Source organism: Gallus gallus, chromosome 6, assembly GCF_016699485.2.
Source record: "Gallus gallus isolate bGalGal1 chromosome 6, bGalGal1.mat.broiler.GRCg7b, whole genome shotgun sequence".
NCBI classification, from domain to species: domain Eukaryota; kingdom Metazoa; phylum Chordata; class Aves; order Galliformes; family Phasianidae; genus Gallus; species Gallus gallus.
The window spans coordinates 8,424,374-8,446,468 of record NC_052537.1 but is presented as its reverse complement, the minus strand read 5'-3'; the positions used below and the strand labels follow the sequence as shown (position 1 = coordinate 8,446,468).

General features: G+C 42.7%; 1 protein-coding gene across 1 annotated transcript; it reads left to right on the top strand.

Annotated features, from left to right (window-relative positions):
• Window positions 1-427: 427 nt before the first annotated feature.
• SLC22A15L (solute carrier family 22 member 15-like) lies at window positions 428-20,641 on the top strand. Its single transcript, XM_015288144.4, has 12 exons — window positions 428-543; window positions 942-1,079; window positions 3,700-3,832; window positions 4,456-4,620; window positions 6,231-6,360; window positions 8,144-8,365; window positions 9,127-9,267; window positions 10,298-10,383; window positions 13,690-13,798; window positions 17,960-18,032; window positions 18,443-18,606; window positions 19,441-20,641. Exons 1-12 carry the CDS (start codon window positions 454-456, stop codon window positions 19,451-19,453), a joined length of 1,464 nt encoding a protein of 487 aa, XP_015143630.2. The 5' UTR covers window positions 428-453; the 3' UTR covers window positions 19,454-20,641.
• The last annotated feature ends 1,454 nt before the right edge of the window (window positions 20,642-22,095 follow it).

The window sequence follows — 22,095 nt, the reverse complement described above, 5'->3', positions numbered from 1 at the left end:
TCGGATTCAATGCACCCTGCTCAAGGTAACTGGCGAATGCAGTAGCCACCTATTTTCATGAGGCGTTCTACCCGGGTAAAGCCAAAGCGAGAAAACATTTCCCAAGAGGGTACAGATGACTCGGGAAGGCTTTCCCGGTGCGCTGCACGGCTCTTCCACAGATGTCAGCTCTCCCGGCCGCAGGTGGCTGCGGCTGCTGGCCGTGTGCTGGGCGGACCGCCGGTGAAGCACGCTGCTTATCCTAAAACCGAGCTCGAGGGAGGGGGAAAGCAGCTCTCGTAGTGAAAACTTCCTTAGAGCCGTACTTGACGAGCGCGAGCCCTGTGAGCAGCCTCGCGGAGCAGCGCCCGGCTCGCTGTGACAGGACGCAGGTGAGGAGGGCGGGGAGCGCGGGGCGGGGCGGGGCGGGGCGGGGCGGGCGCAGCTGAGCGCGGCGTGGCGGGCGGGCGGGCCATGGCGGCGGGGCTGGAGGAGGCCTTCGGCGCGGCGGGAGAATTCGGCGGCGCGCAGCGGCGTCTCACCGCCCTGCTGGTGCTGCTGCAGGTCAGGAGCCGGCGGGTCCGCTCCCCCGGGGGGCCGTGCCGCAGCCGGCCGCTCCCTCGGGCCTCCGCGCGGCTTCCACTTAGCAGAGTCGATTCGCTTTCTGTTTCTTTATTTGCGTGTATACGGCTTCCACTTTTTGAAGGGCGTCGCTTCCTGGCCGGGAAGCCAGGCTGGAGTTGTTCGTATGTCCTGCCGAGAGCGCGGCGAGCGAGCAGTGAGGGGGGCGCGGGGTGCCGCCGGCGCCGCGCCCGGGGCTCTGTGGGTCGTGCGCTTGGGGGCGAGCGCCGTGTGCCTGCGGCAAGCGGGCTGCGGTGCTGAGTAAACGGGAACTGGTGTCGTACGCGGGGCTCGGGGGAGCGGGAACTGTGTTGGGCTAAGCGGCTGTGTCTCGTTGCCAGGTGTACGTGGCGTGTCAGTCCGTGCTCATTGTGCTGGTCGGCGCCGTGCCCCAATACCGTGTGGAGAGAGCAGCGGCTGCAGCCGGCGGCGCTCAGCGCGTCCACTTCCTGAGCAACTTCACCTCCATCGTGACCGAGGTGAGTACGGCCGCTCTGCTTTCTGTGCCCTTGGGGCTTTTTGCCGCCAGTGCGAGTCTTTGCTGCGCTCTTAAACGTCAGCAGAAGCCACCCATCTGGCTCTTATTCCTATCTTCTAACCTGAAAGCATGCAATTAAATTATTAGCTTAGCTTTCCTAGTGTAAAACCAATACTGGTTTGCATGAAAACTTATTTCTCTTGTTTTCACTTTTCTTCGTGTATTCTTAATAGTCATTGCTAATGAGAATGATGACCGTGCAATGTTTATCTTATCTTGGGAAAACGCAGTGACTGCACGTAAGGAGAGGTTGGACCCAATATTGGCTCACATCTCCTGTCAGAAACAGGCTTTGGAATGAGCGTGACTTCCAGGGTCACCTTTCAGCTCCCGACTGCCAGTGGGATGTGTGATGTAGCGCTGGATGCTGGGGGGCTGGAAGTAAATCCAGCTGCTGTATGGATGTAAGGAGCCTGCGGATGTCTGTTACGGTGATGGCAGTGTGGGCAATGTTCCTGTAGGCGAGCTGCAGTCAACCGGTTCCTTTTATGCAAATAAAGCAGATGGATGTGCTCTTTTAAACTACACTTACTTCATTGATGACTGTCAGACTTGGTAAAACAGGGGCGCTTCCACTGGCACGGTGAGCAGCACAGGTAACAGTTTGCAAAAGCTGTCTTTTGCCCTATTCTTTTCCCTGTCGTTTGCCACCCTCAGATGCAGAGATAGATGGGTATCAGTCAAATATCTGTGTTTGTATGGAGTGAGGAGAGCAGGTCAGAAGATAACCATAGCAAAAGACAAAATGGCTTTTTAATTTTGAGAACTTGAGCTTTACAGCCATACCTGGGGACCGCAAGGTTGTGTTGTGTCTCAGATCAGCCTGGAGCAGCGCAGGTGAGAAGCAGGAGTTTGCAATTTGTGTGCTGAGGAGGGCTCGTATGGAGGCCTTACTCCAGCGGTTCTCTGTGCCTCAGAGAGGACATGCTGTGATATTTGTTTTCCACATGAAGTTTCCTGAGGATCTGTGCCCAGGAATGTTTTGTAGCTCCCAAATCTTAGTTTTTTTTTCCTCTTCCTGAGCATACACAAGCAATATCTTTGTCTATCAAAGTAGGGGGGAATCTGCTGCCCAGCAGAGCGTGGTAGTAGAAGGTAGCTGCGGAGACGGCCCTGCTGAGTGTTACCATCCCAGAGTATTCGCAACTCCCTCGATTGTCTGAAGAGCTAAAATGGAGCACACGTGACTGAAGTGGTGCCCTGTGAAAGCAGTGAGATCCCGCTGCTGCCATCCGCTGACATGCAGGGGCTGGTGGGCAGCGGTGGATGGAGCCGTGTCCCCTGCGCACTGCCCCGTGTGGGTCAGGGCTCGCTTGCTGAGAGCAGAGGTTGCTTCACAGCGCTGTAATGAAAAGATCCTGTGAGTTCCTGGTCGTCTGTGTGGATCTGTATGAATTTGAGTCTGATGCCGCAGTGCCGAGGCCATAGTGTGCAGTATAGGATTCTGGTCTTAAGTCTTCTCCCCCACCTCTTTAATCCCCTTACTTCTCAAAAACAAACAACAAAAAGGCAAATGGCATTAGGATCCTTCTTCCTTTCCCAAAAGGAAATGCTGCAGATGTCATTTACACAGTCAGCACGATGCTGGCTTGGTGTGGATGCACATCCACATAGAACCAACTAGACTTCCTTTCAGGTTTCCAATAATTTCTTTGGGTAGAGCTTTGCGTTCAAGTAGTTACGTTCCCTGGAAAATCACTTGGACTGTTCTGATCATGCTTCTTTCCCAACCACGATGTGAGCAATGTCTGTAATCCCAGCAGTGCTGCTGTGAACGCGGATCTCGGTGGGCTGGCTGCCCACTTCCTCTTGTCAGGGAATGTTTGGTGCTTTCTGTTTCCAGCACACCGCACTTCTTTTTCTTTCTTTATGCACAAGCATAATTTTTGCTTATGCTGCCTCAGTTGGGCTTTTGCATGAGATCCAAAGTATGTTTTATAAAGAAAAGCATCATTAGTGTGTGACTTCAGTTAGATCGTAAACACATGCGTGGAGTAAAATACTAAAACCATTACTGAGCAGTCAGTAAGTATTTCTTAAAGCTCTTATAAAACAAGTCTTCGACTGGACATCTTTCCATGATCCTTTCCTGCTTCTCTTCAACGCTTCCGTGTGTGTACCCTGAGGGGGACCAGCTCCAGGAATTGTGGCTGCACAGCAGTAGCTGTCCCAATACTGCAGTAGTAAGCACTTTTAATTCTTGTTAGTGAGCTTTATTATCAGTTCACTGAAATAACTGAGCTTGTTCAGTGTCGAGATGGCCAAGCTGTTAAAAATTCAAACTTCCCTAAGTTTACAGGTGAGTTAAGTTGTCAAATCTTGATACTGCGTTAAACTTAACAAACCAGAAGCTGAGATTATAATGATATTTCTTGAGGAGAGAGAGTAAAGGGGTTGGCTCACTTATCAAACTTGGAACAAACCTGTCATTGAGTATAAAGCAAGCAGTGGGAAATGGCACCAGAAAAGTTTTAGTAGTTGTCTTTGTTTTTGAGAAAGCTGGCAATTTGGCATTAATACCTAAGATAAGGTGATTTACATTTTTTTTTTTTTTCCAATAGTGGTATCTAATTGAACAAGAAGCCTACAAAGTGAGCCTTGCATCATCTCTGTTTTTTGCTGGATTGCTTATTGGAAATATCACATTTGGCCCTTTGTCAGATAAACTGGGCAGGAAACCAGTATATATCTCAGGTAAGGCTTTAAACGTTCTCCTTGAGTACTCTACTGGATAGCAACATCCCCATTTCTGCCCTACATGTGGGCCACCCTGCCCCACCAATGGTGTGGAGTCAGTGATCTGTATCAGCATTTCACCCAGATGAAAGCAGCACTGAAATGGGCTCCTGTGAGTGTGCTAAGCAGCACAGTGGTCACCGGAATATCAAAGGCTGATATGAACTAACCTGGTTTTGCTATGACTTGCTATTTGAGCGTAGTGCTGCAAGTATTGCCTGACTGTATGTACCCCTGCAAAAATATTCTCTTTTTTGGGGGGAGGGAAGCATCATTTACGTCAGCCTTTTTGGAATGGATTGCTCATGTCCTGGTGCTGGTTTTCAGCTGTGCTTGCAACCAAAAGGTCTTTTTTTTTTTTTAATGATAAGATTGTCTCAAGGAGGTATTAACTTTGTCATGGTGGGGACTTGGGGATGACTGTAATGTTAGTATGGTGTAGCTTCAGAAAGCCAAACATAAGAGTGAGAGTGCTGTATATGCTATTCATTACAGCCAGTAACTCACTGTGCTCTCTGCCTTTCTTCTGAGGTTGAGCTGCATAGCATAAGTAGTAATCATATTTTCTTCTCTCTCTGCAGGTCTATTTTTTGATATCGTTTTTGGGTACGTCACAGCATTAGCTCCAAATTATGGCATATTTGCGGTTTCACGTTTTCTTGTTGGAATTGTGAATGGTGGAATGGCTCTTGTGTCTTTTGTCCTGACACAAGAATATGTAGGAAAATCATTTTGGTCGTTTACAGGTGGGATTTGAGACTATTTAATCATGATTTCTGTGCCAAGTGCTGTTCTGACTACCAGTGCCTTGCTTTGTGCAGGTGTGGGCATTGACAACGTGAAGTTAGCATGTGGCATGCCAAATGAACATGGTGTGATTCATCCGAGTTCTGAGTTTTGTGGGGGTGCTGCCTAAATGGCAAATACAGGATTGGGTTTGTTGGAGGAATAGCAAAACTGAGGCTTTTAAATAGATGTACTGATTGGAAAAAAATAACAAACCCTTATTTGTGCACTGCAATACCTAATGAAAAGAATGAATATGTGTTTTGTCAGATTCTGCCAACTTCTCAGTGGTACTGCTTGGTATCTTGGGAAGAGATTTTTTCAAGTGTTTATTCAAGTTTCCCTGCCCCACACAGTGATGCAGGGTTTTTGTCTGCTGCATGTACTGACCATTTCTAAATGTCCTTTTTCGTGCGCTGCTGCCAAGGCTTAAGATAAATGTAACACTTGCATGTTGTAAAATGGGAGCAGCTCGGACCCCAAAGCCCTTTTGGCCAACGCAACAGGGGGAAAAACTGAGTCTAACTGCTGACTTGCTTTGGCTGCGAGCGTATTTCTCTCTGCTCTCCAGGACCTTGTTCTTCTTTTCTCTTATTTCTCCTTGGGACTCTTAGGGATGTAGAAGGCCGTGGCGGTTTGGTTATAGCTTTCTGCTTCAGTTGTGCTTTTCAAGTGCTGATATTTCTTTCCTGGGTTTGCTTGTTTGACTCACATCATTTCTCTCCCACCCCTCTTTTCCTGTGTCTGTCTCTGCTCTTCCCAGCACTTCCCAGCCTCTCTCTCTGCAGGGCCAGCCCAGACGGACCGCCGGGATGCCCGTTTCCTGCTGCTTCTCACTTTAGGTGCTTTGTTCTAGTCCTGCTCAGCTGTTGGTAAAGAGGTGCTGAACTACTGATCAGGGGCTGCAGGAGAGGAGGCTGCTGGAAGCTGCCCAGCAGTGTTCAAGGAGCTCTGCTAGCTGTTGGCTGTGGGTAGGCTGCGTGTGCAGTAGCTGGGAGCTTGTGGGTTAGTGTGGGACCTCCTGTGTTAGCCTGCAGAGGTTTGTTGGTAGACTCCTGGAATGGAAGTTGACTCCATATTTCACCATCTTAATTTACACCTGTTGATCAGAAGCTTGCTGAAGTGTGCCTCTGGGCTGCAGCTCTCTATATGCTGAACTTAGTCCTTGTGCTTTCATAGCTTTCTTACAGTGTCTGTTACAGACCTCCACCTTCATTCAAGATCACCTTAATAAACTTAAATAGCTCACAACGCTTCACTGTCCTATCCCTATGTTTTCTCTTTGGTCTGTGGATTTCTGCTCATTTCTTGGTCTGTCCTGTGTACCATCCTTTGTTTTTGGGGGGAGACCAGCCCTGCTCACCTTCCCTTGCTCCAGTTGTACAAAGACCTTCTTCATTAAGACTGCACAATATACTGGAGCCAGCTTAAATGCCATAAAGATACTTCCAAGGTTAAGATTTTATTGCTATTTTGTTTAGATTTATCATGGGGTTGGAGTTTAATGTTTCTACTTTTTTTTTCTTTGCCAGTGTTGTCTGTAGTCACCTTTTTGTTCTTGTGTTTCCAGGTTCGTTAACTAATTTGACATTTGCAGTTGGCATAGCTGTGTATGCTTTACTGGGTTACTATGTAAGAGAGTGGCGCTACCTGGCATTGGTATCCAATACTCTGGGAGTCATCTTCTTCCTCCTTTCTTTGTAAGTGACCAACGTGACTTATAGTAGGAAGAAAAAATAGGCATTGATCTGACAGCTTTTCTTGTCGTAATTCAAGAGTGGTATAAATAAGGATGATATTTCTGTGTTTTTATGAACCAAGCCGAAGAAAATCATAGTGAAGAAAGAAGCAGTTTTTAGGTGGAGCAGAAGGTCAGGGCTACCCCGAAGCAAAGCCTGCACCGCTGTGCAGCTGTGGCAGCCAGTGCAGTGTGGAGCAGCTGCGTGCCAGCTGCCTCATAAAGCCTGATTGCAGGGAGGGCTGCCAGAGGCCGTACTCAGAAACGTCAGCCAGGAACATGGCCTGCTGCCAAAGGAGGGTTTCGGTGCTTGAGAAGTTCTGGAAGTGCTCTTAGAGGGTTTTGGGGATTGCTTTTTGAGACGTGCATGCGTGCAAAGGCAGATGACTGAGAGCACTTGGAACTGCCTTTTGTGTCTGATATGCTTTTGATCTGCACGTTTTTCAGGTCTGTTTTGGTTCTGTTCCTATCATTACTGTATTTGAGTGCTCTGCCTGTTTAGAATTACTGCATAGACATTATTATAAAAACAATTACAAAGTACTGCAGGATTTAAAGGTCTGAAAGTGCTAGCATTGTCTGGCTTGTGTGGTTACAGAATGTGCTCGTAACGTATCACCAGTTAGAGCTGTAGAAGAAATGAAAGAATTGTTAGTGTAATAGGTTGTATCTGAAGTAATACATGGAACACGTGGCATACAGCATAGATAGAAAAGCTTTTCTGATTTGTAATTTTTCATTTTTTAGATAAATCTGCTCTTGAAATAAGTTCTGTTTAAGAATGCCCAGAAAGTATTTTTCTTGTAGCCTAGGAAAACAAAGCTTCTGGGTGGGGAAAGGTGTTCTACACCGTGTTTTTGTCCATGATACTGTGTTTCTGGTGGATATAGAGTCGTTTTTCCCCAGGTATTAAAGACAAAACAAAACAATCCCTGGGATCCTTTGAGATAATCAATCCTTGTGCTGAGGGCAGTATATCTCTGCTAGGGGTACGAAATAAAATATTCCATTCTTTGCACTATGACTCTTACAAAAGCAGCAGTGCATTCTGCAAGCTGAATAAAGCAGGAATTGTGAGCTGCAGTCGTGAACAAGGATATTGTGATTGTATTTGGGAATTTGTCTAGTATTAGATATCAGTATCTAGTATTAGATATGGAGGTTGGCTGCCATGCCTGCGGCAGGGGGGTTCGAGCTTGAATGATCCTTGAGGTCCTTTCCAACCCAAGCCATTCTATGATTCTATGAATGAGGTTTACAAGTTCAGCAGGTAGCAAGGAACAAGGACTGAAGCTTGGCAGGTAGTCCGTGGTGAAGTTTCTTTACTCTCTGCTTCAACTTGAAGCCTTTCCTGTGTCGCAGAAGTTTGAAATAAACCTCAGTGAAAACCAAGTTTTGTCCTGGCCCTTTGAGTAATTGAACACTGAGATGCTTCGTGGTTAATGCCTGGTTAGTAGCACAGCGTTCCCAAGGAAGTTAGTTTGGCACAAGTCACGATGTGGCTGTCATGTCAAAGTGTTTGACAAGCATTTCCAACCGTCCTTCTATGAGGTTAACTGCATGTTATTATTACAGAGTACACTAAATTTAATACGCATAACAGTGCAGATAAAATGCTTTTCTGTGAATTTTGCATTGATGCAATCATTTTTTTTTGTTTTGATGACTGATTTGCAGAACAGTAGAATTGATTTTACTGAGGAATGAACTTGTCGCCATTGATTTTTCTCTTTCTTTCCTGTTAGCATGCTTCCAGAGTCGCCACGATGGCTGTACTCCCAAGGGAAAACTGCAGAAGCTGAAGATGTGATGCAATATATTGCCCTTGGTAATGGAAAAGAAAGATTAAATCTAAAATTAAAACCAAGTGCAGGAACTTTGCGGAAGGACGAACCGCCCCCTGGTATCCTACACTTAATAAAACACCCAGTGCTTCGGTGGCGAACCGTCATACTCATGTACATCTGGTATGTGGTAATGAGACACCGGGATGCTGTGAATGAGTCAGACGTGAGGAAACTATTAAAATGGTTACTCTTTTCTCATAAAAATACTGCCCCAGAGTAATCATAAATCTGTCAGTTCACACTTGTAAACAATAAGCGTGGCGTGTTGTGAGGCTGGCATTTCATTGTCACTGCTGTTGGATTTTCTTTTTAGTATGTTATTTAGATGTTCCTTCAAGACCTAGTAGTACGAAATTTGCTGAAAACATAGTGTTTACTTTGGGAAGAGAAGCTGAAGCAGAAGTTGAGAGGGTGGTGTGTACTTGAGCCAGTCTTAAGGAGAAAACAGCTTTGTGGATGAGGCAGTCATAGAGACCTGGAGTAAGAACTGGAGTGCATGTAAGAAGTGAGAGTAAGAGCCCTAAGGTGCATCTCATAGATCTGCGCTTGCATAGTTGTGTTAGGTGCTGTTTTGAAAAATTGTGCAACTTGGAACAAAAAAATCAACCCTCAAAGCAGGTAAGCATCAGTTGACTAAGCTAGGGAAAAAACACCCGAAACCAATCTGATATTGTGAGCATTTATTTTGTCCTTCCGTACAGTTGAGTTAAATAGAAACTATTCTCTCTGCATTTTTTTTTTCTCATTTGGGCAAAATGAGAGTTCTCTTCTTAACATACTAACTTAATGTAGCTAACCCATAGTTTGACATAATTCGCCTTTTAATTCTTAACCTTGAAGACTAGATACGCTCATGATATAACTTCTGTGGTTATTTGTAGGTACGTCTGCAGCTTTGTGTACTATGGGCTAACTTTAAATGCTGGTGAATTAGGAGGAAATCTTTATTTAAATGTTGCTCTTTATGGTCTTGTGGAAGTTCCGGCCTTTCCACTCTGCATATTCTTTATTGAGAAATCTTGGTAAGAAAAACTTATTTCCTACTTTTCTGCATGTATTTGTATACAGCCTAAAAGAATGTTAGCATTTTTCTTGGGAAGGTGCTTTGTGGTTCTTCTAAAGCAGTGGATTCATCAGGAATTTGGTCAGCTGAAGGCTTTTCTGCAGTTGGTACAGAAATGGGACTTCGAGTTTTCTACCTTTTCCTTTTATAGATGTGTTCAACTTTTTGAATTATTCGAGGTGTGAGATTCTCAGTGATTAATGTGACTAAAAACTGAGAGGTCTGATAGTCTTGAGGGAAAAAAAGAGGAGTAGCCCAGTTACTTCTGTACCTACAGCTTGCGTGTATATCTCTCACATTTTATTCAGAGTGACTTGGATTTTGTACTGCCTACCAACTGCAACCGAAGTACGCTTTGCAGCATTGTTTGTTTGGGTTGGTGCGTTTCTATCCTGGCTATTTCTCTTTTATTTTAAAACATGAGGCAGATGAAATAACCGTTGCTTATTTCTATATGCATACTTTTAGATGGAAAAGCATATGAAGAAGTTTTGCTGTATTTTAACTGCATGCATTTATGCTAAGTTCTGTAAGAGAAGTACAGATTAAGAAGTGTTAGCACTATATATACTTTTTAATTCATATTACTTTAATGTTTGAGTGTGTGCTGCATGATGCCCTTTTAGTGACAGAGCCCATTGCCTCACTCACTACAGAGAAGACAAAAAACAGCATGAGTTCTTGCTGAAGTAGATGGGTTCTTCTCAAGGCTACAAATCCAGTAGCTAAAAAAGTACATATGTATATATATATGTGTGTGTGTGTGTATGTATACGTGTATCTTTGTTTGTGAAATAGGAAGCATTTGTAAGAGGTCCTTGGTGCACAGAACTAGGGGAAGTGTAAGACCTGAAGCACTTACTGTGGTAAAATAGGTGTATAACTGTTATTAATGTTGCTGTGTACTTCAGCTGGTATTTTTCTGAGAGTGTCAAAATATAGTGAAGGACTTTCTTTTCACCTTCATGTTGGAACTCTTATCCTTCTAGGTCTGGAAGGCGTAGAACTATGATGTGGTTTCTGATGTTTGCAGGATTTGCCTGTATATTTACCATGTTCTTGCAAAAAAATTCTGGTAAGTATGAAGTGCTGCCAAAGTACGTTGTCTCTTTATGTTGTTTTGTAGCTTTTTTGGGGAGCATTGAGTATCTCTTGTTCACAAATTCCAGGGTGTGTCAGTTTATACCCCCCTCTCTTTCTCTGTCTTTCCCTTCCAGGGCCCATGAGGAACCCAGGGACCATCTATATTGCTTCTAACATCTTGTAGATGCAGTTTCTCCCTTACTAGAACCTGTTGCGTGTCCAAGTTTTTCTTACTTCCAAGTTCTTGGCTTTCTGGTGGTCAGATTGAGCTCTCAGGTTCTGTTTCAAGTAATGTCACTGCATTCATTCATCACTATTAATCTGTTTATCCAAAAATGCCACCTTTAATGACAGAACTGCAGGGCTGTAATCTCAGTTAGGTATTGGCAGTGGGAGACACAGAGCATAATTTAATATTTATTTTGGTGTCATACAGTGTTTGAAGAAAAAGGAACTGAGATTTTCCTGAGTTAAAAGGCTCGCTCTTCATTAAAAAAAAACCCAATAACTTTATTTCCATTTCAAGTGCAGGCATTTTTTTGTATCGATATTTACTTTAGTCAATGAAAATGTAGGTCTAAATGACACTAACAACGAGAAGCGCTCCCTCAGCATCTGCTTTCCTTGCTTTTGTCATAGTTGTATTTCAAACCAATAGCAGCAGGGATGTGATGACAAAGCACGCATCTGTAGGTTGTGTTTATCCTCAGCAGATGTGAATGCTGTCTGGCACCCATTTCAGATTGATTTTGGAAACGTCTATGAAAGAAAAGCAGTGAGAGAGAAAATGTGCTGTAATCCTATTTCCCGTGTTTGCATTAATTCAAATCCTCAGACACTTCATTGTTTCTTGTACTGAGACCATTCCTTCCTTGTTTGCTGTTTGTACTTGTTACTATAAATGAAAAAAGAAAAGAATGAAAAGCAATCATCACTGATCAGGATAGGGCAGTAATTCCCGAAGAGTTGCTAAGTTTCAGGAAATCTCCCTTTTTTTTTAAGGGAGTCTACGTGAATGCCATGACAGCGTCTTAGTTTCTTTTGTGGTAAAGCTGGTTCTTGGCCAGGGCGCTCTGTGTCACTCAAGCAGAAAGACAGTCAGCTCTGGGATTGATGGCCATGATGCACTTCTGTGGATGCAGTGGGGTTTCAATACAACTGAATATCAGACTGGAAGGTGGTGAGGGGAATTGGGACATAACGCTACTTTCTTTCAGAAGTTGTTGTAAAACAGGAAGGCTCTTTAGTTTTGTGTCTGTTTTATAGTGGAGTAAATAAAGAGAACTTGTAGCCCATGGGTAACATAGTTAGATTTACCTGACTGTACTGAACCTGCAGTTGTTACCTTTTGTGATTTTCATTGATAGCTTTCCACTGAAGGAAGAAAATTTCCAGCTCTTTAAACCAGTTTTGTCCCAGCTTGATGTTGGGTAGTTCCCTTTGTGCTGACAACAACCCTTTCTTGGTGGGTATTTTTTCTGCGGTAAATTTAAAGGTTCCTTTAATTCTTTACATGCTGCTTAAGTGAACTTCTTTCTCATGAAGATGACAGCCAGAAGGTGAATCTACGTAATGGCACTCCAAATTAGGCTCTTAATGACATTGGCGGCATCAAAGCTGATCGCTGCCTAACTCCAGTTCTACAAGCTCTTACATATCAGCACTGTTCTTGCCATTTTCCCCCATTTTACCATCCTAAGTTCCTTAAGTCACTTAATGCAAGATTATATGTAAGATTGAACCTTAACAAGAAGCACAAATCCTTGAACTTAGTAAGGACTTTGTACAAAGTACAACTTTGTCTTTTATTAAGGTTCAAAATGGTTGCCCCAGCTGTACTAGTGCAGGCAAAATGGTGTGCATACTATTGTTGCTGGATGTTCAAGCGAAAGGATATTAGATGAAATGTAATAGTGAAGTGTAACTGTTAAAGAATCTGCATTGAAACACTTGACTGGACCTAGCAAATTGCCTTCAAATGGTCACCAGAATCCCCACAAGAGCAAGTGCATTCCAGCTTTATGGTGTTACAGATGAAGACAGAATACTGGAACGTTACTAAACGTACGCTCCAAGACTGAGGAGGAACAATGACTGTGTCTGAGCTTACTGACACCAGGAAGCTGATGTGCAGTGTGTTTCCAGCGTGCTTCTAATCCTGCAGTAATTCCCCAGCAGACAGCCAGCAGCCTCCCCTTGGGGAGCGAGTGTGGAGAAGAAAGTGCACTTTAAATTCACTCCTGAGCTTCTGAGTGCCAATTTCTCTGTCTAGACAGACTCTTCTGTTTTGATAGTAAGACCAGAACTTCCCAAGTGCACTAATGCTCTTCTAATACATATGGATATACAGCATTCAATCTAAGCCCCCTTGGGGGGAGAAGCATTACGTTTTAAAACACATTTACAAGTCTGTTCTTGATTGCTCCTTTTTTGGTTGGTGAAAAAAGAGAGATGTACTCACTTAGGTGGCACTTGGCAGGGCTCTGAAGACCAGGCTCACACTTTGCATCTGGTCACTGTATATCATAATGCAGTTCTTATGGAGAAAAGGGACTAGAGCTGAAATTATTGAAAAGCAAAATTACAGAGAGAAGCACTTGAGAGGCAATGTGACTTTGACATTACTTAGGTGACGTGCACCTAATTGGAGTGTTCATCCTTTTTCATGCTTAACAGAAATAAATTAATTCCCTGCTTGTTAAAAGGGTTAGTGCAAACATAACCGTATCCAAAGTCCAAGTAACTGGGACTGGAAAAGATCTACACCCTGGTTTAGTCAATGGAAGGTTAGGTACAAGTAAACCAAGGCGGCCTTAGCATCCATTCTTCACAATTACGGAGCTGCTGCATCTAAAGTTCCAGCAGGATGTCACTGGGGAGCAAATAAGCTTTTGAGATAAATTAAGTTGTACGGTATTAATTTAATAAATTAGCCAGGGAACGTTTATTGTCTGCTTGTGCTTGTCAATAGATGCAATTACCTTGCAAGGTTTTCTAACTGCAGAGCTGGAAGCTTTATCGCCTTGTTCTGGAGCTGTAATGGTTCTAGTGCTCACTCCCCCAAAATTGAGGAGACAGTCTTGGTCTTAAACATGATTCTACATATTCATTTTTGTTCTAGCTTTTAGGACAGCTGGGAAGCAACAAGGCGTTCTTATTTGTGTGTGTAGCTGAAGAAACAGGTGAAACTTGGTTGTTGCGTGAAAGTCTCTTGAAAAAAGGATAGGATGCTTTCAGCATTGTGTAAAAAGGAAACAGGCTATTTATACTTATTGTTTGTTTTCTTTTTTCTTGAAAGGTTTGCTCCTCAGCCCCACCTTGTTGGCTTTGTGTGGAAAAATGATGGTCAGCGCTGCTTTCAACATCGCTTATATTTATACATCTGAACTGTACCCAACAGTGCTGAGGTAATCTAATGGGGCTTGTGGGTCAGCTTTCATGCACAGTAAGCCCAGTTGCTTGTATAATTACTGCTACCTGAAATATCAGTGTGAGTTTCCTTAAATTGAAGCAGGTTGCCATGAGAGGGGCCGCTCCTGGCAGACAGTGCTCTGCATTAGTGCTCTTCGTAGGGCTGTTTGTGTTGATTTCCACCAGGACTGAGTCAGAATGTCAATATGGAAAAGGACCTTCATGCACTGCATTGCTAGCTGCCGTGTTTCCCATTTATAGCGCTGATTTGGGGAGCCAAATTACAGGTTGCAGAACTGAGCATAATGATGTGATGGAAGCGTATGGTAACTTAATTATAAATATAGAGTATGCAGTAAGGTATACAGTGCTTCTGTATGCTTTAGCCTCCAATATAATTGTTTGTTTACTGCTTGAAAAATAAATGCTTTTATGTATGGCTTATTTAATTAAAAATTCATAATGCAACTCATTTTAATGGTTCCCGCATGGCAATGATACGTTGTACAGCATTTAATCCACAAACAAGCGGGCTGAAGCCTTACTTGATTTTTCATGGCTCTCACCAACTCTTTGAGACTGAGATCTCTCCTTCTGTCCTGGAACAGGAGCCGATGGCTCCTCATGCTGCTCTCCTCACCTGCCGTCAGCTCCACATGGTTTTTTGAGTTGTACCCAAAGTATGTGCCTGGAATTGGAGACGTATTGCGCTAGCCGCTTCAATTCAAGCGTAATGCATTTCAGAAGTTGAATGTTCCTTTGCTCTCAAAACAGAACCAAAACTATGAAGTGGAGCAGGAAGGTGTCCTGGCTGGTGGTTACAGTATTTCAGAAGTATTTCTATGGATCGCTTGAATGCAGGAATCAAAGGGCTATGGGGGGAGGAACAGGGGAGTTCACAGTTTCCCATACGTTACGGAGGCACAAAAGCCAGGCTGTGAACACGGTTTTTGCAGTAGAACTTGTATGGGTGGAGATGGATTGGCTGTTTGTAACTACCAAGCTTGTCCTTGGCAAGGGCTGGGGTTTGGTATGCAAGTGACAAAGCGTGCTGCCTGAAATGGGATTTGGTGATTTGGTCCAGACTTCTGTGTCCTTCAAGGTCTCTTTCCTGGTGCATAGTTCTTGTTTTTTGGTTCCTTGTCCCCTCTGCTTTTCTGGAGTTGGGAATCAGGAGAATCACATCTGAAAAGGTTTTAATGACTCTGTTTTACTGTTGCACTGTGTTCTCGTGATTTATGTTAATGTCTTCCAAAGCCCCACTAGTGTTCAGTGCCAAGTCTGTGACAGCTCATACCTAACAGGAAATACAGCAGTGTCTCAACACGTTTGAAAATACATGTTTGTCATTAGGAAAGTGGGTTTTTTTTGGTTGTTGCTTTTTGTTGTTGTTGTTGGTTGTTGTTGTTCTTTGTTTTTAGTCGAAGCACTATTTCATTTGAGAATCTGCACTGATATTCTGGCGCAGTAGTAGCTCTGTGTGAAGGGTATGGAATGCTAGTGGAGAAAATGCCAGAGTAAGGAGTTCAAAAATCACCAGCTTTCTGTAGTAGATCGTGCTTAATAATATGACAGACTGTTACATTAGACTATATGCAAATTTCATGTATGTGACAGTTTATACATTTTTAAATGTGTTTTTGATAGCTGTCTGAAATTTTAATTAGCTGCAAATATTAGGGTTTATGCGAGAAAAACAGTGATGGGGAATTGGTTAATTTTAAAGCAAAGCATCAGCACCATCTGGTGGTCTTTGTTCAGCTCGGTAGTGATCCTGGCTTTCATCCAGCAGGAGCTTTCCCTGTGATGAGAAGCATCTCACTTCAAAGGCAGCAGAAGGAAGGCAGGATAAGCTGTTGGGTTTTTTTGTGTGTTTTTTTTGTTTCCAATTGGGTGTTCTGCAGAGCTGTTAGGTGTTTTCAGCAGTACTTCTCCTTATTTGAACCCATGTGTTACCCTGAGCGTGAGCACTGTGCGAAGCACGCTTATATTTTCACGAAAACGAGTACATGGAAGAATGAGAAACACAACTCATGTTAGAAATGAAGTGCTGCGTACTGCAGCGTATGCAAGCTTTCAGCTCTTTTTTTCCCTCCTTCATGTGTCTTTAAAATACGTTTTGGGGAACAAGAATTTAAATAAGCACATCTTGAGTGCTTCCTCACAGCTCCCGAGCAGCAGTGCCTCCTGGTTACCCAAACGTTCTTCTGCACAACCCACGCTATGCTGAATTCTGAATTAATTATGTTCTGAAGTGTGTTAACAACTGCATTCCTTTTGCATTGGAATTGAAATATTTTGCATTTACCATCACCTTTTTGCCATGCTTCCTCTCTGTCAGCAAAGAGCTGGCAAATCTCTATGGATGTTGACAGGCATAGGGTTTGTGGTCAGGATGCTTCTAAATGAATGGTTGATGTACAAACGGGCACCTCTCGCCTCTTGAGGGGTTGTGGCGGAGGGGAGGTGATTGGCCTTCTCTTATGGGGTGTGGATCGATGTTGCTTTAAAGAGAGGAAGTACGGGTTGCTATTTTCCTTTTCCCCAGAGGATGTGTGAAAGAATAGGCTGCTTTGTCTGTTTATTATTACACCAAAGTCACTGGCTTCTCATCAGCTCCTTCCATCATCTGTTTCCCTTAACCCGTGCAAAGGGCTGTGAGGAAGGGAGGTGAACGTGGGTGGTTCTGGCATAGCAGTGACCCGTGTCACCCCGCGGCTTGTCCTCTTTTATCCTGTCACTGCCTTCCTGTGTTAGGAGAAGGGAAATGGGCTGAGGGGGAGCAGCTCTGCTCAGTAACCGAGGGTGATGATGAATGAGAGGAAGAAGCTGGAGATGTAGGAAGGAGAGCAGCTGTGAAGCGGTTCTTGCCCAGCTTGTGAACAGTGCCAGTGTTGGTCTCTGAAGGGACTGATAGTGTTTGTAGGAGTCATATGGAGATGGGAAGAGCTTTGCATTTGATCAGGAAATGAAAGACAATGGGGATTTTTGTACCTTTCTTTGAAGAGGGCCCTGCTCCTCTAACCCCTGCCTTGTTTGCTGTACAGGTTAGGTGAGGTTGATTTAAACTTGTCTGAAAACTGAAGGGTGTGCAGAATTCAGCAGTGCCTGGTGCCCCATCTGGTCAGAAGTTTTCAAGCCTCACACTAGCAGGTGGCTACTTTCTGTTTGGAGATCAACACTGACTTTTCATCTGTGTAATGTGAGACAGCAGAAGGGACAGGAGACACCATTTGGGTTGTTATCTCTGGAGATCAAGCCAAGTTGTGAAGTCGTTCCCCATCCAGCACAGGGACATCCGGTTTTGTTGCCCTACATGGCAGTGTCTTAGCTTCAGCTGGATGGAATTGTTTTCTTGAGAGTGTCTGGTATGCTATGTTTTGGTTCTAGGAGAAAAACAATGCTGATAACACACTGGTGTTTATAGCTGCTGCTAAGCAGTGTTGTACAGAGCCAAGGCCTTTCTCAGCAATGGACCCAATGAACTGGGAGGAGACATGATTAGAACAGCTGATTTAAACTGGCCAAAAGGAAATTCCATACCATAGAACATCAAGCAGACGGAGTTCTGAAGGGGGTGGGAGTTCATCACTCTCTTCCACTGCTTGGGGACACTAGCTGGGAATTGGTTATGGAGTGGTGAGCAAGTTGCTTGTGCATCACTTTCTATATACATACATACGTGTGTGTATATAGATAGTCATAACTATTATGCTTTTCCTCTTCTCTATCTTTGTAGGAGATAGTATGAGATTTTATCTCAACCCGTGAGTTCTACTTAGGTTTGTTTCCTTTCAATTCCCATCCCATAGGGAAGGGGGGGTAGTGAGGGAACATCTGTGTAGTGCTGAGCCACCTGCAGGGTTAAACCACAACAAGTAGGATGGAAAACCTCTCTCTGCTGAAGTTGATGCGAAGGATTGCACAACGAAGTGTTTCTGAGAGGGATGTGAAAGGGTGGGATTTACCTTTAAGCAGCTAATGGCAGAAGATCTGGGAGTAACTATGGGGGCCTTGAAAAACTTCCTTTTTCTTTTTGGTGAAGATGATTGGTAACAAAACCAAACCATGTAAGTTGTTTCTAACAGCGCCACCACACGCTGATTGCAGTTGTATATTCTGAAACTTTTGTATTTTTCTCCCTTTGTTTGAAACAGAAATGCTGGCCTGGGGGTCTGTTCCATGTCTTGCAGATTTGGGGGCATTTTGGCTCCGTTTGTGCCAACTATGGTAAGAGCAGGTTTTTTACTTTTTAAGTAACAGATGTATTAAAGTCTCTGAAAGGCATTTTAGTGATTATGATGCCACATATGCCTACCTTACTTGAAAAGGATAATTGCAAGGGAAATTGAATTTGATTCAGTCAGTTTCCAGAATAAATGAGCAAAATGTCTAAATGTAGCCGCTACTGTATCCTTTTGGGAAAGAAACTGCAGTTCTGTGTTGTGCTCTGTGCTGAAGTGGTTATCATGCAGTACAGTACAAAAGCCCACTCTTTACCTGACTACTTACAGCACGTAAGCAATTAAATTTCTCAAATGAGGGAGTTGTAGCCTTTTGGTTTTGCCTGACGTTCACGTAGGTCATGTATTTAAGAGCAGCAAACAGTGTTACTTTTTGCTATGGATTTGTAATTTCAGAAGTCTCTTAGTCCTTCTGTACCATTCGTGGTGTTTGGAATCAGTGGACTGTCTGCGGGATTCCTGACCCTCTTCCTCCCAGAAACACTAAATAAGCCAATTGCAGAGAGCATCGATGAGCTCCAGAGTCTCAAGTACAGAGTGCTTAAGAACGAGAAAGCAGAGTAATTTCTCTTTTTATTGTTACTTTGCATTATTTCCCCTTCATGTTTTGCAAGCCATGATGTAGTGCATGTTGCTTAGATTGTGTATGGCTGGATGTGTGCGTGAATTTCTTAAAGCCATCCTTCTCTCATGTTAAGTGGTGATCAAATTCATTCTCTTTGCTTCACTCTTTAACATGGTCGGATTGTGCCTTTTCCTCTGTCATGTTTTATAGTGGGATATGATGTAAAACTAACAGATACTTGAGGAAACATTTAATCCCTTATTAGTCCCGTGAGTTAGAGCAATTTAAATTGCTTTCCTGCTGTAGATATAAACTAAGTAATAAAACTTAAGGAAAATGAGGTTTTTTTGTTTGTTTCAATATGCTATAACTACAGAATAGAAAATGTGAAGGGTATCTACTGTGTTTGAGAAAAGCTGCATGGAAGAATTTTGTTTTTTTTTTTTTGCAAGAATAATAATAAAAAAAGATTTCCTATAACAAAGACATTGTTAACTTAGATCTAAGCAGCTTAACACAGCTATGAAATAATACATGTTTTAATTTGTCTTTGTGCAAGCTTGTTAATTATCTGGTTATTATTATATTTAATCAGTTTGATCTTACTACCCACATTTTAAGCTTACTGCAGCCTAATACGTGGCTTTTCAGTTGAAATGGGAAAGAAAAGATGAATTTCTATTATTTGTGAATCTCATTTTGCTACCTAATAGTTTCTTTTTTAAATAGGCAGATTCTGTTTTTCCACATTCAGTGTCAGCCTACAAAAATTGGACAAGAGAAATAAGACACGTATGCTGTTTCTCAATAATTATTTTTCCTCTGACAGGCAAACCAGCTAGAAGAAAACACACAAGTTTCAGAAGTTTTCTCTGTACTGGAAAACGAAGCCTCCATTGAGAAGGTGCTGCAACAGCTGAAAGGCAGAGTCTGGTTGTATGTATCTGAGCGGGAGTGTTGGAGCACTCATGTATAATGCTGTTTGTAGCACACTGAACAGTTCTATGAGGAGGCAAGCTGAGAAGATGGAAAAAGCTGATCAAAGCTTGTGAGGGAAGAGGTGACAAATCTGTGCATGAATGTAAAGACGTAACAAAACCATGCTTTGGATGTTTGGACTTCTCTGTGACTTCTAAAAATGAAGTATTCACTTAATTCAAGTTACAGAACGTAATAGCTAGCTTCAGATTAAGCTGTAACACTGCAATTGAGTTGAATCAATGTGTATGATGTCCAAGTTAGATGGCCTTGCATATTCACACAAGCTGCAGTTGTGGAAAGTACATGTGCCCTGTATATGCTAGTTTTCTCTACAGATTTATTTGCCTTTAACTTTACAGACTACTTCACAGTGTGAAGAGACCAAAGATTTTCATGTGTTGTTAACCTGGGTATGTCCAGCATAAGAAGCTTGAACAAGAGAAAAAATGAATTTCCTTGTGGGAAGAATTTTTTGTTACAGTTGAACATGCAAAGGCATGTGAAGTTACAATAACACTGCTTGTGAAAAGTGGTATCAAACCTGTAAGAGGAAGAAAAGATGCAATTAAAGGAGAGGATGAGTAGCCTTTTAATCAAAGGTTATTTGGTTTAGCTGTACATGTTGAACTGGAAATGATCAAATGTGTCATATGTTGTATAATACATGTAATCCAATAAATTCCCATATGGACTGGATGTTCTTCCAGTGGTTAGGTGATGCTGACATAAGGGCAGATTGGGCGTGCATTTATTTTCTGGGGCTGAAACTTGATGGCAAACAACCTACAGAACATGCTGCAAACCTTTATCTTCTGATTGACTTAGTCAACATTTTTGTGATTCGTTACTGTGAGGATTAGAACTCAGTTTGTAAAAATTGTTCTGAATAATATTAATGCCTTCTGTTACGGTAACATTTATAACCATGGCGACTAATTACACTTCTTCAAAGGATAATTGGTTCAGCAGGGATATGGTAAAAAACAGCTTCTGTTACTGCTGACTTTTTAAATTACAATAAATAAAATTTATTATGAAATAGAACAATATCAAGTTGTATTCCCAAGGCTGAGAAGAGACTGGAACAGGAGGATCGTGAGGGATCATGTGGTAGGAATCATTACCCCCCGTGCCACGTTAAATGCATCAGCCTATACTGGAACATTTTTTCCTGTCATTTCTTTTGCATCCAGTGAAAAAAAGAAAACCCAACAACAACAACAAACCCAACAACCAGGAAACAACGATCGTTTGCATTTTGAACATGCTTATTTCTGCTTTATTTGATCCGGAATTAAACATTGATTTGCTCGAGGTGACTCGTGTGAATGTGGTGGGCTGGTGACCAGAAAGCTGTGTGTCACAAAAAGAAGTTAATGATCTTTCCAGCAGCTGTGGCATGGTCTCACTTGTGCATGGTATGTACCTGCAGTTCTTGTGAGTAGGCTGCTGGGGCAGCTGGGTGGTACTTTGTCTCTAATGTCCAAAAGAGGATATGAAAGGAAACATCATCTCCCATTTTTACTTCTTATCTTTTCAGTTCAATTTAACAACTGGTTTACATTCTTAATCGTAGTTTATAAATCTTTGCTGCATTTTGATATTGCTGGATAAAAAGATGCTGTTGGCACAGAGGGTGCTCTGGAGTACTTTTTCCATTTGTATGTTTAGAAACAGTACTGTTTTTATACATTTATTAAATGGAGTTTCAGTTGGACTAACATGGTTAGTGCATTATGCCTTACAGGGCACTAAAGAAACCAACTGTTTCTTATCATTACTGTGTGTGTCACAGCACAGCAGAAAAGAACAGTCAAGTAACTGTTTGGATTTTTTAGTAGATATTTTCACTTATTTTTGCCTTGTAGAATTAGAAATTCTTCATTTAGAAAAACTTTTTCCCGTTATTTCTAATGAAGACAAAGCAGATTTGGGGAGGAGTGCCCTCATAAATTCTTTACTCGGTATGGGACTGTAATCCATAGCTTTATGTTTCTGTGTAAAAGTAAAGGGAGCCGAGTTAACTTAAGTGGCTGTATTGCACGCATGAGGTCACAAACCCCATCTTTTAATACCGCTTTTAATTCTTCCTCTGTGCTTTATTTGTGTGCAGAAATTTGAGTATAACATTGCATCTGTGCTGTCCATCTCTTTCTGTGTTAGAACAATGTTTTCAGTGTTTTAGCACTACTTGTGAAATTGCCCTTCGTTCTTTGTCTGTCTTTCAACTGATTGAAAGCCTTTTTTTCTTCATCACTTGGAAAAAACTGCTCACTTCTTCTGTTGCTGAGCTTCAACTGGAAGTCTCGAACTTGGGGGGACGGGGTGCTGGTAGAATTGGCTGTGTGCCCTGTCCTTAAAAACGTCTGTGATACCGGCAGTTTGTCTGCAAGGGAAGCTTGATTTAGACATTTTTTCACTACTTTCTGGGTTTCACCTTTAGTCTTAATGTTTTTTTTTCTTCTTGAGGACTGCTACTTTTTCAATTAGGTGCTAAGAATGC

Coding starts and splice junctions, on each gene's coding strand:
- SLC22A15L (XM_015288144.4), top strand. CDS start 454: ATGGCGGCGGGGCTGGAGGAGGCCTTCGGCGCGGCGGGAGAATTCGGC. Junction 4,621..6,230: donor ATCATTTTGGTCGTTTACAG/GTGGGATTTGAG, acceptor TTGTGTTTCCAG/GTTCGTTAACTAATTTGACA. Junction 8,366..9,126: donor GTCATACTCATGTACATCTG/GTATGTGGTAAT, acceptor GGTTATTTGTAG/GTACGTCTGCAGCTTTGTGT.